General features: G+C 47.3%; 1 protein-coding gene across 1 annotated transcript in view; it reads right to left on the bottom strand.

Moving 5' to 3' along the window:
- NALCN (sodium leak channel, non-selective) overlaps positions 1-16,107 on the bottom strand; it is a 390,104-nt gene that overhangs the window by 6,235 nt on the left and 367,762 nt on the right. The window contains exons 37-44 of the mRNA XM_045008683.1: positions 15,779-15,927; positions 14,879-14,972; positions 14,034-14,166; positions 13,242-13,357; positions 11,225-11,382; positions 10,391-10,541; positions 1,386-1,532; positions 740-857 (exon numbers count right to left, since the gene is read on the bottom strand). Coding sequence (XP_044864618.1) covers positions 740-857; positions 1,386-1,532; positions 10,391-10,541; positions 11,225-11,382; positions 13,242-13,357; positions 14,034-14,166; positions 14,879-14,972; positions 15,779-15,927 — 1,066 coding nt within the window. The remainder of the gene's footprint in view (positions 1-739; positions 858-1,385; positions 1,533-10,390; positions 10,542-11,224; positions 11,383-13,241; positions 13,358-14,033; positions 14,167-14,878; positions 14,973-15,778; positions 15,928-16,107) is intronic.

Raw genomic sequence — 16,107 nt, 5'->3', positions numbered from 1 at the left:
TAGGCCTGGGGCCCTGTCCCCTTGTGGTGGTCAACAGAGCTGCCCTGGCATGGGGATTGTGTCCTTTTAAAAAGAGAAGAGGTACGGTGGTAGCGTGTGCTTCTTTCAGCGCCTCCTACTCAATCCCCCCACCTGCCCAACATGAGCATCGACTTAAAAGACACTACCTGGCTCTTATTTTCTATTGTGATGTAGTTATTGTGATGACAACTTAAGGGTGCTTCCTGTTTATGAGTAAATAAACCTATCCGGGGCTGATTAAGCACCTAGACAGAAGGCCAAGTAGTTTATCAATCCAGGATATGGTTAGTACAGAGGTGGAAGACAGCATCACAAGGTGCTACAGTTACAATGAAATGTTTAATTAAGCCATTGTTATTACATTTTCAATAGCACCCAAAATGTGCTAGATGCTGGACGGGAAGACACAGCCCCAGCATGCCAATCAAGTGGTCAGGGTGGTGACTGATCACGTCTTCATAATTTCATATTTTTAAAGACTTGAGGGGCATGAAGGGACAGTTTCCTCTTAGAAGGCTCAGGGAGCAAACCACTCCAAAGCGGGTGGGGCAGGGCAAAGAGAAGGAAGGACCACAGACCAGCTTTCCCTCCTCTCTGCATTTTCTCCAGCTAGGGCCTGTGTGTAGACAGTCTGACCCTTTTAAAACAGCCTCTTACAGAGCTGCATTCCAAGGGGTGCTTTGGTATTTATATATTTTATTTAATGGTCTTCACTTACCTGAAGGTAAACGCCATTGTCCGAATTTCCGTTGAGGCTTCCCACCATCTGTAGAGTCCTGCCGATACCCGCCCCTGTCAGAAAGCGTTGGACTAAGGAGCTGCTGCTGGCTACTGGTCTGAATGGAGCAAAACCAAAATTCAGTGACCTTAATTATGGCTACTTACAGCATGGCCATACCATTGTAACAAACACTTTGAAAGGTCACTATTTCCCAGCCTATTAAAGAAACGTGCTGACTTTACACTTTTATTTTTTCCCTGAAGTCTGTTTTCTGGTTCCTTACTGTCCCCCCATCTCTCCAAAAGTCTAAAAATGAACAGAAAAAATAATTGGGCTGGAGCTTATGATAAAATTCCACAGAAGGGCTCGTGGGGTCAGGAAAGCTTTCCCAGGATCCCATGGGGGAGCCCTCTCTCCCATGTTGCATACCTCCCTGGATATAGAATCCAGGTCTCCTGATTCCCTGTCCAGTGCCCCTTAGACCATGCTGCCTTTATAACGGAATGTCAACATTTTAAAAATACGTTGGTTTAATTTTTTTCCAGCAAAAATGATGTTAAAAATATTAAAAAGAATTTTGTTGTGACAAACTCAAGTATAATTATTGATTAGTTTAAACAACAGTAATTTGCATAGCCCGTACCTCTGGCTGTGCATTATCTTGATTATTAGTATTCATATCTTCACTTGGCTGTGTTGTCTCAATGCTGGGCGGATTCAGAAATCGGCTCAACTCCTGCTGTTGACTCTCTCGTAGACTATGGATAATGCTACATGACTGCTGCTGTTTCTATCAAAATATAATATTTATGTGACTAAAAGGAAAAAAAGAAACTTCCCTTGCAAAGACTTTTGTTCCTTGATTCTTTTTATTTTTTTAAAAATCCCTCTAAATACTGAATACTTCAAACAATCTTGAGTGGCTGGTATGGATTCCAAATTGTTCAGTCTTTTCTATAAATCTACATGGATCCCCTAGCTTCACTATTTAAATATAAAGAAATCTGTCTCTGAAATCTATGGGCTTGAGATGTAGGAATTACTGGGTGAAATCTATGTTCTGTGTCATGCAGGAAGTCAGACTAATAGATCAGAATGGTGTCTTCTGGCCTTAAAATATATCTATGCCACAAGAGACCACCCAAAGAGCCAGCAAAAACAAAAACGTGACTTAGTAAAAATGATCTTTATGGGGTTGATCAGAAGCCTGTTGAAGGCAATGGAAAGATTCCCACTGGTTTCAATGGGCTTTGGCTCTGGCCCCAAATAAGGTTGAATAAAATGATCATGGAAGCCTTAGGACTGGGATGGCCAACCTGTGGCTCCAGAGCCACACACAGCTCTTCAGAAGTTAATATGCAGCTCCTTGTATAGGCACTGACTCCAGAGCTGGAGCTACAGGTGCCAACTTTCCAATGTGCCGGGGGTTGCTCACTGCTCAACCCCTGGCTCTGCCACAGGCCCTGCCCCCAGTCCATCCCTTCGCACCCCATCCCCTAAATCTGCCCTGCCCTCGCTCCTCCCCTTCTCCTCCCCCCCAGAGCCTCCTGCATGCCACACAACAGCTGATTGGGAGGTGCGGTGGGGGAGGGGAGGTGCTGATCGGCGGGGCTGCTGATGGGTGGGTGGCACTGGGAGTGGGGAGTGGGAGCTGATGGGGGGCTGCTGATGTATTACTGTGGCTCTTTGGCAATGTACATTGGTAAATTCTGGCTCCTTCTCAGGCTCAGGTTGGCCACCCCTGCCTTAGGAATATTTTACAGTGTGGATTTTTTGTTTGAAATTATTGTAACAGCGCCAAAAATCTGCTGGGTTCTTTATAGTACAAATAGAAATGTGGCCTCTGTCACTAAAATCTTACAATCTAATTTAGTTTTAAATTAAAATAAATGGTCCTTAGAGAAGGTTTCATTGTGCTGTATAGTTTTAACATGCTACTTGCTTAATAATTAACAAGCGAATTTGAAAATATATAAAAAGCTTATATTAAAAAAATCTTTTGCAATTCTACTCAAGTTAATAAAAGGTTCATGTAACAGGTAATGGCCTGATTCATATTGTTAAAGTGAAATGAAAAGTATATTTACTTTTATATATTGTAATTCAATATCATAATGAATTGAGCAATTGGGTTGAACAAAATCAAAACTGAGAGAAGATTACATTAACAACAGCTAATATTAGAGCTGGGACAAAAATAGAAAAATTAGTCTGAAAAGGAACCATTTATCTGAATATCCCTGGAAATGTGTTGTTTGAGATAAAATGAAAGCTGTATTCAAACTATCAGGTTTTGGTTATACAAACTTACACAGCAGCAAGAGGCAGAGCCTACAATTCCCTGATGTACTCAAATCACAAACTTTTCATGGCAAAAATACAGATTTTCATGGGGAAATTTCCTACTATAATTCTGGCCCAGGTCCATTTTTTTTGCCAGCAAAAATGGGAATAACTCAGTGGAAAAGACGGTTACTCACCGTTGTAACTGTTGTTCTTCGAGATGTGTTGCTCCTATCCATTCCAGTTAGGTGTGTGCGCGCCGCGTGCACGGCTCGTCGGAAGTTTTTTACCCTAGCAACACTCGGCGGGTCGGCTGGCGCCCCCTGGAGTGGCGCCACTATAGCGCTGGATATATACCCCAGCCGACCCGTCCGCTCCTCAGTTCCTTCTTGCCGGCTACTCCGACAGTGGGGAAGGAGGGCGGGTCTGGAATGGATAGGAGCAACACATCTTGAAGAACAACAGTTACAACGGTGAGTAACCGTCTTTTCTTCTTCGAGTGATTGCTCCTATGCATTCCAGTTAGGTGATTCCCAAGCCTTACCTAGGCGGTGGGGTCGGAGTGAGACGTGGCAGAGTGTAAGACTGCTGCGCCGAAGGCTGCATCGTCTCTAGATTGTTGCACCAACGCATAGTGGGAAGCAAAGGTGTGGACAGAAGACCAGGTAGCCACCCGACAGATGTCCTGGATGGGGACATGGGCCAGGAAGGCGGCAGAAGAGGCTTGCGCTCTCGTAGAGTGAGCGGTGAGACGGCTAGCTGGCAGACGAGCAAGCTCGTAGCATGTCCGGATACATGATGTCACCCAGGAGGAGATCCTCTGAGAGGAGACCGGCTTGCCCTTCATGCGATCGGCAACCGCTACGAATAGCTGGGGCGAACGCCGGAAGGGTTTCGTTCGCTCTATGTAAAACGCGAGGGCCCTGCGGACGTCGAGGCTGTGAAGCTGTTGTTCACGTGAGGCGTGCGGGTTCGGGAAAAAAACTGGGAGGAAAATGTCCTGGTTCACATGGAAGGCCGACACCAACTTAGGGAGGAAGGCCGGGTGTGGCCGAAGCTGCACCTTGTCTCCATGGAAGATGGTATACGGTGGACCAGCTGTTAGTGCGTGAAGCTCGGAAACTCGTCTTGCTGAAGTTATAGCGATGAGAAAGGCCGTTTTCCATGACAAATAGAGAAGGGAACACGTGGCCAAGGGCTCAAAGGGGGCTCCCATAAGCTTGGCTAAAACTAAGTTCAAATCCCAGGAAGGTGTAGGACGCCGTATCGGCAGGTACAAGCGATCTAGTCCCTTAAGGAAGCGGGAAACCATCTGATTAGAAAAGATGGACCGTTCTCCTACGCCAGATCGAAAGGCGGAAATGGCCGCCAGGTGCACCTTCAAGGAGGAGACCGTGAGACCTTGCTCCTTGAGAGACCAGAGGTAGTCCAGGATCGTAGGAATAGGGACCACGAAAGGATTGAGACCCTTCTGATCGCACCAGAGTGCGAAACGCTTCCATTTCGCGAGATAGGTCGACCGAGTGGAAGGCTTCCTGCTTTCCATCAGGACTTGCTGCACCGCAGCAGAACAGTCACGCTCCGCTCGGGTCAGCCACGTAGGAACCAAGCTATAAGGTGGAGGGACTGCAGGTCCGGGTGGCGAAGCCTGCCAAGTCCTGCGTTATCAGGTCCGGCCATAAGGGGAGGGGAATGGGATCCCGTACGGAGAGTTCGAGCAGCAGGGTGTACCAGTGCTGTCTCGGCCAGGCCGGAGCAACGAGTATGAGGCGGGCCCTGTCCCTCCGGAGCTTGAGTAGCACCCGGTGTATGAGGGGAAACGGAGGGAAGGCATACAGCAGGTGACCCGTCCAGGAGCGGAGGAATGCGTCCGATAGGGAGCCCTGGGAGCGACCCTGGTAAGAGCAGAACTGGTGGCATTTCCTGTTCTCCTTGGAGGCAAACAGGTCTATTTGGGGAAAACCCCACCTCTGGAAAACTGTGTGGATAACATCTGGGCGAATAGACCACTCGTGGGAGAGGAATGACCTGCTGAGATGGTCGGCCAGCGTGTTCTGCACTCCTGGAAGAAATGAAGCTACCAGGTGAATAGAGTGGGTTATGCAGAAGTCCCAAAGGTGCATCGCTTCCGTGCAAAGCAGGGAGGAACGAGCCCCGTCCTGTCTGTTGACGTAAAACATCGCCGTCGTTTTGTCCGTGAAAACGGCCATGCAGCGCCCTTGGAGATGGGCGTGGAAGGTTTGACACGCCAAGCGAATCGCCCGCAGCTCCCTGACATTGATATGTAGGGAGAGCTCTTGGGGCGACCAGAGACCCTGGGTGTGCAGGTTGTCGAGGTGCGCACCCCACCCCAATGCTGAGGCATCCGTGGTCAGGGTGACGGAGGGGTGGGGTGGGCGGAATGGAACTCCGGCACACACTACCTCTGGGTTCAGCCACCAGTTGAGCGGTTCGAAGGTTCATCTCGGGACTGTGACCACTATGGAGTCGCGGTGCGGGTGGTACACCGACGCAAGCCAAGTTTGAAAAGTGCGAAGACACAGGCTCGCGTACATGGTCACGAATGTGCATGCTGCCATGTGGCCCAGGAGGCGGAGGCAGGACCGCACCGTTGTTGTCGGAAAGGACTGTAGGTCTTGGACGAGGGAAGCCATAGTCTGGTGCCGAGGTCGAGGGAGGCAGGCCCTGGCTAAATTGGAATCCAGGACCGCACCGATGAACTCCACCCTTTGTGTTGGAGCTAAGGTAGACTTCTCAGCGTTGATCAGAAGGCCTAGCCATTGAAACAGGCCTAGGATCTCGGCCATTTGACTCGTTACAAGTTGGCGGGATGATCCGCGGACCAGCCAGTTGTCAAGATACGGGTAAACATGTATGCGATGACGGCGAAGGGCCGCGGCAACCACTGCCATGCACTTGGTGAAGACCCTCGGAGCCGTGGAGAGGCCGAAGGGGATCACCGTAAACTGGTAGTGCATGCTGTTGACGACGAAGCACAGGTAGCGCCGATGAGGGGGGTAAATCCGATATGGAAATATGCGTCCTTCATGTCGAGGGCGGCAAACCAGTCCCCTGGATCCAGGGAGGGAATAATGGTCCCCAGGGTTACCATGCGGAACTTGAGCTTGACCAGAAATTTGTTGAGCTCTCGGAGGTCGAGGATTGGTCGCAGACCTCCCTTCGCCTTGGGGATTAGGAAATATCGGGAATAAAATCCCCTGCCCCGCATGCCTTCCGGCACCTCCTCGATGGCATCCAAACTCAACAGAGTCTCGACCTCTTGTAAGAGGAACTGCTCGTGAGAGGGGTCCCTGAAGAGGGACGGGGAAGGTGGGTGGGAGGGAGGGGGCGAAACAAACTGGAGTTGGTAACCAAACTGCACCGTGTGGAGTACCCAGTTGTCTGTTGTTATCTGGGACCACGCTGGTAGGAAGTGGGAAAGACGGTTGAAAAACAACGGGGAAGGATCCGGTAAAGAAACTGGTGGGCCGTCCTCGGGCGTCCCATCAAAAGTTTTGTTTAGGCCCCGGGGGGGTGGGGGGGGGGCTTGGAGGGCACTTGGGGCTGATTTCCCCGGTTGCCCGACAGTCTACGCCGATTCACTCTGCCCCTGCGCCTATTATCGGGGCGCGGTCTGGGCTGGTTGAACGGGTGGTATGGCTGTGGCCTGAAGGATCTCCGCTGGGTAACCGGCGTGTGCATGCCCAGGGAGCGGATAGTGACTCGACCATCCTTGAGGGTCTGCAGCCTTGAGTCTGTTTTTTCGGAAAATAGACCCTGGGTATCAAACGGTAAGTCCTGGATCATATGTTGGACCTCAGGCGGCAACGTGGAGGCCTGAAGCCATGAAATTCTCCTCATGGTCACCCCAGAGGCCAAAGTCCTGGCTCCTGAATCCGCAGAGTCCAGAGAGGCTTGGAGTGCCAACCAGGAGGCTTTCTTACCCTCCTCAATAAGGGCCGTGAATTCAGGCCGGGAGTCTGATGGCACCAGCTCAGTGAACTTTGACAGAGACACCAAGGTGTTATGGGTGTATCTACTGAGGAGAGCCAGCTGGTTGGCAATCCTCAGTTGGAGGCCACCGGCTGAATAGACCTTCCGTCCCAAAAGATCCATCCGTCGCGCCTCTTTAGATTTCAGCGCTGGAGCTGGCTGTCCATGGCACTCACGGTCATTAACGGACTGCACTAACAGCGAGTCTGGAACCGGGTGCGTATACAGATACTCATACCCTCTGGATGGGACCGAGTATTTCCTTTCCACCCCCCGAGCAGTGGGAGGGATGGAAGCCGGCGACTGCCAAATAGTATCTGCATTTCTCTGGATTGTGCGAATAAAGGGCAAAGCCACCCGAAGAGGCGCATCAGCCCCGATTATGCTGACCACAGGGTCATCATCCTCTGCCACCTCCTCAACGGGCAGGTTAATGTTTTGGGCCACCCGTCGAAGTAAGTCCTGGTGGGCTCGGAGCTCAATCGGGGGAGGGCCCGATGACGACGCCCTGCCACCGCCTCATCCGGCGAGGAAGACGAGGACAGGCCCGGGACTAGGGTGTCCGGTGGGGGCTCGTCAATGTGCTGCGAGGTCTCCGCGACCGGGGGATGCTCCGCAACTACAGGTGGCAGAGGTTCCTCTACCAATGACGAGGGAGGAGGTCGGCTGACCGTAGCCTCAGGCGCCCTGTGGTCAGAAGTTCTGGGGCACTGAGAGGGGGGTACCCCTTGAGCCTCATGATAGGCCCATGGGGTCCAGAAGCCCCATTGGGGGGGACCCTGGTCCTGCCCTTGAGGGTCGGTGCGTGGATCGGCTACACTGTCCGCTTGAGAGGAGACAGACGGCTGACGCGAAGGCCACGGTGGGGCGGAGAGACTGTGGGACTGCGCCATCGACGCTGCCGGTCTGTCCCTGGACGGTACCAGGGAATGGTACCAGTCGTCACGGTGCCGGGAGCGAGATCGAGACCATCAACCGTGCCGGTGCCGGGAGGTCGACCGGGATCTCGATTCCCGGCGGTGGGAGCGGCTGCAGTATGAACGGTACCGGGAACGGTACCGGGAACGGTACCGAGATCCGGATCTGCGTCGATACCGCCGGTCAGGAGAGTGGGACCGGGATCGTTTCTGGGAGTGCGACCGGTACCGCGATGGAGAGCGGTACCGGGACTGCGACCGGCGCCGAGATCTGGAACGGCGTGAAGGAGAACGTCTCTGGGATCGGGACCGGGACCTGGAGTACCGTCTCTCTCGTCTGTCAGGGGAAGGAGGCCGCATGATAGCCGGCTTACCCACTGACTTCATAGCCTGCACCGGCGGTGCCGGGGGCTGGATACGCGGTGGCTCGGTGAGCGCTATCAGCTCTCTCGCCATCGAAAAAGTTTTGGGTGTCGACGGGAGAGGCAGCTCGACCATGGTTTGCACCGGGGAGCAAGGCGGTACTGGACTCAACGGCTCTTGCGGTGCCGGAGTCGACGGTACAGCGCATAGCGTGGGCGCCGGCTGAGTCGGTGCCGGCTGTGTTGGAGCCGGTGGTTGGACAAGCGGTCCTGGTGCAGATACCTTGGAGGCCGTCTGCGCTGGCTTACGCTTCCTCGCAGGAGAGAGGGAACGGTGCTGGGACGTCGGTGCCGGTTGCTGTTTTTTCATAGTCTCGGTACCGGACCAGCCAGGAACCGCTGGGGCGCTCCGTACCGAAGAGGACTGTGGAGCGGCTAATGTCGGCACTGCAGGGCTAAGTGCCGACTCCATCAAGAGCTGCTTTAAATGAAAGTCTCGCTCTTTCTTTGTCCTCGGCTTAAAAGACTTGCAAATAGGGCACTTATCTGCACGATGAGACTCTCCTAAGCACCGCAGGCAGGAGTCGTGAGGGTCTCCAATCGGCATGGGCCGCTGACAGGCCGAGCAGGGCTTAAATCCCGGTGCCTTGGGCATGAGCCCGCACCGGTTCGGGAAAAGAAGGGCTAGGCCCTCCGATTTCCCCTAACTAACTAACTAACTAATGAACTAATCTAACTATTTTTAAGAACTATATACAATAACTACAAAGAAGAAATCAGAGAGAAGCTAGGGCTGTGGAGGTCAAAGGAGCACTCCACCGTTCCAACGACTGTCATGGGCGGTAAGAAGGAACTGAGGAGCGGACGGGTCGGCTGGGGTATATATCCAGCTCTATAGCGGCGCCACTCCAGGGGGCGCCAGCCGACCCGCCAAGTGTTGCTAGGGTAAAAATCTTCCGACGAGCCGTGCACGCGGCACGCACACACCTAACTGGAATGCATAGGAGCAATCACTCGAAGAAGAAAGATTATGATCGGCCCAAATGTTCTAAGCATTCTGGGCCTGATTTTCACAATTACAGGAACCCAGGCCTTTATGTACCTAATTTACACATGCACATAGACACATGTTTGTGTGTTGAAATATACAAACTCGCCTTTTGTGCATGTAAACAACTTATTTGCACACACAGTCATTGTAATGGTATATGCAAATTAGGCTTCAGAATATATATTACATTTGGGTCTTGTTTGAGGATTGTAGTACCATTCTCATTGGGATCTTGATGGAGACCCTTGAGTTGGTGGTGGTGGCTAACAGGATTATCTTCTGCCTGAATAGCTATCCAAGATGGAGTGGCAGTGGCAATGAAAATATCAGAAGTATAAATGCCAGAAACTAGCACTCTCTTTAACCTCTAACAGGTTTAGAAGAGTGCACAATCCTGCACCACTGAAGATAATGGGCATTTTGCTATTAACTTCAATGAGAGCAAGGTTGCGCCCACAAAGACCTTTCCCTAAATAATGTATTCCTTGGATTATTCATTTGGCCTTGTCTGTTGCAGAGTAGGTCACACAGTTTTCCTGCTGTGTAAGGAAAGGGGATTTGTTGACAGGAAAACAGGTTTTGCCTGCAAAATATGCGGAGTTTACTAATTCTGTGGATGTAATTGTCTGTACTATGGAGACTATACCAGCATAGCTATGCTGGCATAACCCTGTAGTGTAGACACAGCATATACCTATGGAAGGAGTTTTTCCATTAGTATCAGACCACCACTTCTCTAGAGGAAATTAGCTACATTGACGGCAGCATTCTTTTTTTGACATAGTTGCATCTACACAAGGGATTCGATTGGCATAGCTATGTCAGTCAGGGGTGTGGTTTTTTTTCACACCCCTGGCCTATGTCAACCTAACTTTTAAGTGTAGACCAAGCCTGATTTTTCCGCTGATACATATTTTTTCACATAGTTTGTAACGATGGCTACAGAGTAAACAAGGCAAAGTGAGAGAAAACTCTAGCTTCGTTGACTGGTTCAGTTCACTGCAAGCACTCCACCAGGACTTGCTGTTTTCGCTTCACTTACTGCTCTGATACGCTTTAAGCATTTCTTCAGCCACATGCGTATGGTTTGTTTGGCCACTTCTTCTTCTATTGTGTACTCCAGTTGTTCCCTGGCAAGCAGCTCTTCCAGCTGAAGGCTTTTCCTGATATCAACAGACCTGTATGACAGCATGCTAGAAGAAACACACAAATAAATAGTATTTTTAAAAAGCCAATGTACTTACCTACATTATTATTAACAGTGTTACACTTTTAAAATCTCAGTGCGAAAATGTCAAACTTAGGCACCTACAATAAATTTATATAGCTAGCTAAATAAAGATGAAGGGAGGATCTATTGGTGCTCAGAACAACTGAAAATCAGGCCACCTATATTTAGGTGCCTAAATATGGATTCAGATGCTTAACTTTAGGCATCTACATTTGAAAATTCAGTTTCTTTCCCCTGTTTATGCTGTCTGTTTACCTTTTTGCATTTTTTCTCATCTGGGACAACGTGATTATTGGAGGAGACTAAGTTTCACTTTTGTTTATAGTCAATTTTACTGTCAGATTTTCACCTGTGCTAGCGCAATACTGCACTGTTTGGATTTACAAACACAGCAAAGGAATGTTAGTTTAAAACAATTGTTTCAAGTGGGAATTTAGAAAGCTCATGGAGACATTTCTCTAGGACTTAGATTTTCTACGGTAAAAATTAATTTAGGGGAAAACTCTAATATTTGGTTTAAATTTAAGCAGAGAGTACCTCTTTAGACACAAGCTTGTATCCCCAACTCATTTTTCAGTCTTATGTATAACATTTAGTCTGCAGAGAAACGTGTTACAACAAACTTAAAGAAAAAGCCCACCATACCTCAATACGTCATGGAAAGTGACATCTCCACCATTATGCAGCCTCTCCATTTCATAGCACATGTGCTTGAACAAAAGTTTGTCCTTGTCAAGATCTACCTCCAACCTCCCACGCAGCAACCTCAGCAGAAACTTCACACGGAAGGTAGGGATTACCCCCTAGGTAAGATTGCATCATAGCTGGTTAATTATGGCTACCTTATAACTAAGTCAGAGGCTCTATTTGATGCTGTTTCTCTAAAGTGATACAGATGCTCTTTTTCCAAAGACCCTTGAGGTATGTCTACACTGCAGCGAGGAGGACGTCTCCCAGCTCGGGGAGACAGACTCATGCTAGCTTGGCTCAAGCTAGCATGCTAAAAACAGCAGTGTGGAGGTTGCAGCTCTGGCAGAGCCTCCGGCTAGCTACCCAAGCACAGGACCTGGGAGTTGGGTGGGCTTCAGAGCCTGAGCTGCAGTATGAACCGCAGTACCCACACTGCTAGCTTGAGCCCTGCTAGGGCGAGTCTGTCTAACCGGGCAGGGATGCTTGTTCCCAGCTGCGGTGTAGATGTCCCCTTTGACTTACATGGGGCCAGGATTGTACCAAGGGTAGTGTAACTGAACAATGCAGACATAAAGGGGCTTATCTTCAGCTGGTGTAACTTAGCAATAGTTCCTTTGAAGTCAATGGAACTATCCTGATTCATACAAGCTGAGGATCTGGCCTATATATTTTGCCTAAGATTTTCAAAGTTCTCTGGGGGACTTGGATGTCCAGTTTCCATTCATTTGTAATGGGAATTGCATATCCAAACAGGTGGCTTTGAAAATCAGCCATGACCGTTTTTATTTCCTGAGAATTAAATCTTAGGCCTAGAGTCATTTATTAGGAATAAAGTCAGCTAGATTTCTAAACATTCACAGGTGTGTGCCACTATGCCTGTTATGCAGCTGCCCCATCGTGTGTGTGTACAGTGGTGTATAAGTCGTATGTCCTCTTGCTTTTCCAAGAGCTTCTACTCCAAGATGTAACCAACATACAAACTTCTTGAGGTGTTTGTGGCAACAATTTTGAGCCTGGCCATTGATAAGGAACTAGGAGTGAAAATATTTTCTCTAAAATTTGCAGAATCAAATAGTTCTCTTTGAACATTATGTTCTATAACTTTTTTATTATGGGAAGGGATGGAAGTCCTTTGTTATGCAAGGTCCCACATCACAACGCTCCCACTGGGATGGTCAACATCAGCAAAATGTCTTGCTGCCCGCAATCAAATTACCCTGATGGGCTGCAGGTTGCCCATGACTGCACTAGACGATCAGCTGATCTCAGCAGACTGTAGTTCATATTCAAAATTGTTCGAAGTAATTCAGTGATGGGATGAGTGAATCATTCATAGTTCAGTTCCTGTTGGTACCTAAACCTCTAAGTTGCTCCCCTACCCAGGCCCTCTCTCCTTTTCAGCTGGGCCATTCTGAAGACAGGAAATGTAACTATGTGAATCTCTGAACACTAGGTTGAGGGGACAACTTCTGTGCTGCCTGGAGGGAAAGGCCTATGACCCCAAGCCTGTAAACACCTATAAACATGCTTAGCTTTACTACTGTGCATAGTCTCTGGGAGCAAAGTTAAGCATGCACGTATGTGTTTCAAGGATCAGGGCCTATGTGAAATGCAACATCTCATGGTCATCATTCTTTTGTGAACCTGGGCTGATGTTAAAAATAAATAAATCACAAAATCCCCCTACCCCAAACTCACCCTGACTCTAGGTGGGTTTGAGGCTCAGTGGGTTAGCACAGCCCACTTTATGTTTTCCTAGTAATACATTTTTTGAGGAAACAATGCAGAGGATTTACTTAGATCATAAGTTCTTTGGGGGCAGGGACTGTCTTTTTGTTGTGGGTTTGTACAATGTCTAACACAACAGGGGTCCTGGGCCACGACTGTGGCTCCTATGCATTATGGTAAAACAAATAATAATAAGAATACTAATAATAATACTAAGTGCAGTGCTTATTGTCAAGTATCTTACCTCTCTTTTGTCATCAACCATGTTCCATATAATTTGAAAATGTCTAAGATCATTATAGCTTAAAAGTTGGTCTTCTTCGGTGGAGTAAAACAATGAGAAATTCTCCACAATGATAGCTAAAAAACACAGAAATTAAACATAGTATAAGACTAGCCTGTCAGTACTTTCCAACAGTTATACATTAATTAGAGATAATGTATTTCAGCAGGAACTAAATTTTCACATGTGGCTGTAGCAGCGGCAACCTATGGGCAAACCTGGTGCTAATGCACCCTCATATTGTGTGTTTTTGTTGTGCTCAAGTTTGAAAATTTAGTCCTTAAATCTTAAGTAGGGGCCTAATCTAACACCCACTAAATTCAACTGGAAGATTCTTATTTACTTCAGCGGGAGTTGGATTATCAGGCCTATAAAATATAAACTGGAGAGTAGATGAGCTCTGCAAAAATGATTTCCTTTGTACAGCTCTCATCTACTCTTTCATTTTCACATAACTTTCATTTACAGACCTCCTTATCAAAAGATATTTTCTTCTTTAGCGTTAACAGCCAGCAATTTAAAATAAAGGTTAGAAACATACAACATACCAGCCAAGTATCTGAAAACATCAGACAATTATAACATTAACTTGAGGGCATTGAACAATTTCTTTTTACCAAGAGAGTTTAAAAAAATGTTACAGTTGATATGGCCTACAACGTAAGGTCTGTTCTGGATGAGGCACCCGGATCTAATGGCACTCCACCCACATTTTAAGATAACTATTTTTCATAGTCAATAATTGTTGCTCACCTACAAGCAAATTTAGCATTATGTATGCAATGATGACATAAAAGGAACAGAAATACATCAGAGCACCAGCATAATTTCCACAATCTGTCCTCCAGTATGTGCTGTTATCTGGAGTACAAAAAGGAGGCTGAACCTTCAAAAGAAAACAATAAATAATTAAATCAAAAAATTAGGCAAGGGATTGCTTATCGGTCTGCAGCTAACATAACTATATTTTTGGAAAATAATAAAAATAATAATGCACCTCAGACCAGTGTAGGTTTTGTGGAGAAATACCACATTTGGGGGAAAGGAGGAAATATTTCACTGTTATTTTAAATGGTAGATGCTGAAAGCAGCTCAGACCTGTCCCTGAAGGTGATGGATTAGTGGGCAGAGTGAAGGAGAGGCAGGTTTCAAAGGTGCACAATAAATCCATTTAACACATGTTTCCACAATTACCCCCATATATGAGCATGGATATATATTACTACAGCAAAACAGCAACCAGTGGCAATGAAATGTTATGACACGTTTAACAAACAGCAACCACTCCCATGAATTCAAGACAGGAAATGAAGAATATCTGATCCAATGTAACTGAAACTATGGGGGCGGGGTGGGAGGGGATTTTATGTTAGGCAAAATAAAATGATGTTAACTGAATTTTGGCCAGGACATCAAGAGTAATGTTCTTATGAAATGGCCCGGGGTACTTCATTTTAAGGTCAGATTTATCTAAAGGACGATGGCACCTTCAACAACACAGTGCTTCTTTGTACCAAGGCAGAGCACTGGATACTGAGTCAGAGGAAATTGCGCAACCAGTTTCTTGTCTGTTTTATCTGTGATTGTGCTGTATTTACCATGCAGTCATGCATAATCTTGTTCCAGTCTTCCCCAGTAACTATTCTGAAGAGTACAGTAATGGCCTTGCCAGCTGATGAAAAGTTTGCATGCCTGTGTTTTTAAGCAAAAAGAGAAAAAGAGCAACTCAGATGTCAGAAATAAAATCTTGGCAATACAAATACATGCAACTTCCTGGAGAATTATTTTGCTGTGTGTTCAACAAGTAAAAAAAATATTTTGTATTTTCTATTAGACTTACTCGAGCTTCATGCCCCATATATTGTTAGTAGAATAATTTGCAAACATATTCACTGAATAATGTATGCCATTAATTTAATAGGGATTTAGAAGCTGGACTCTAGCCATCCAGTTCTGAAAAATTTGGCTAATATCTTATCAAGTAATAAAAGCTCATTTGGGGCCATATCCTTCCCCAGGCCTTCATCCTATTTGTGCCTCTTCTGTGGTGCAAAGGGGATGGAAAGCTGTCATTGGGCTATGTAGGATAATTCCCAGGTGGCATAAAGCCAATGTAGCTGGCTCACTCTCACTCCATTCGAGGTGTAGGGACCATTTCTGGATGAACCAAGGGTGTGAGCAGGTGTAGGTGTAGCACAGTGTTCCAGCAACCTGGGCCAATGGAACAGTCCTTTTGGGATTGTTCCAGCTAGCACAATGAAGATCAGCCATTAGTCTTCTCTATATTACATTGGGTGTCTGTTTAGTCCCAGGATTTGGGGAATGGGAAGGTGGCTTAGAGCCTTCTATCATACATTGTCAGCTGAGTGCCGCTCAGCTAGACCGAGAGATCTGGCTCTTGGTGGCTGACATAAAACCAAATGAAAATTTGTGCTCAGTAAATGGGAATATTTTATTTGGCTGTTAAAAACCTTCCACAAAGGGAGCAAACATTGTACCTGTTAATATTCTCTCCATATTTCACTGTGCCAAATAAAACGACTCCAGCGAAAGCATAACAAAGAAGCAGTAAGAACATTCCCACAATGATGAAGAAACTCTTATACATGCTGACAACCACAGTCAGCAGCAGCATTTTCAGTGTCACCTGGAAAGGCAAAGAGGAAACACAGTTCATGATACTATTAAATAACAGAAATAAAGGCGACTTTAACTCTTGTAATGATTGTTCTTTTAACTGGGTGCCAATCCAGTAGTTTAGTGGTAGCTCAGTGAAATACTACACTGTGAGCCTTAGTTTGGAACAACACTTGGTCTCTTGTTCCAG

This window comes from Mauremys mutica, chromosome 1, assembly GCF_020497125.1.
Source record: "Mauremys mutica isolate MM-2020 ecotype Southern chromosome 1, ASM2049712v1, whole genome shotgun sequence".
Taxonomy (NCBI): Eukaryota; Metazoa; Chordata; order Testudines; family Geoemydidae; genus Mauremys; species Mauremys mutica.
This window is presented reverse-complemented; position numbering and strand designations above follow the sequence as displayed.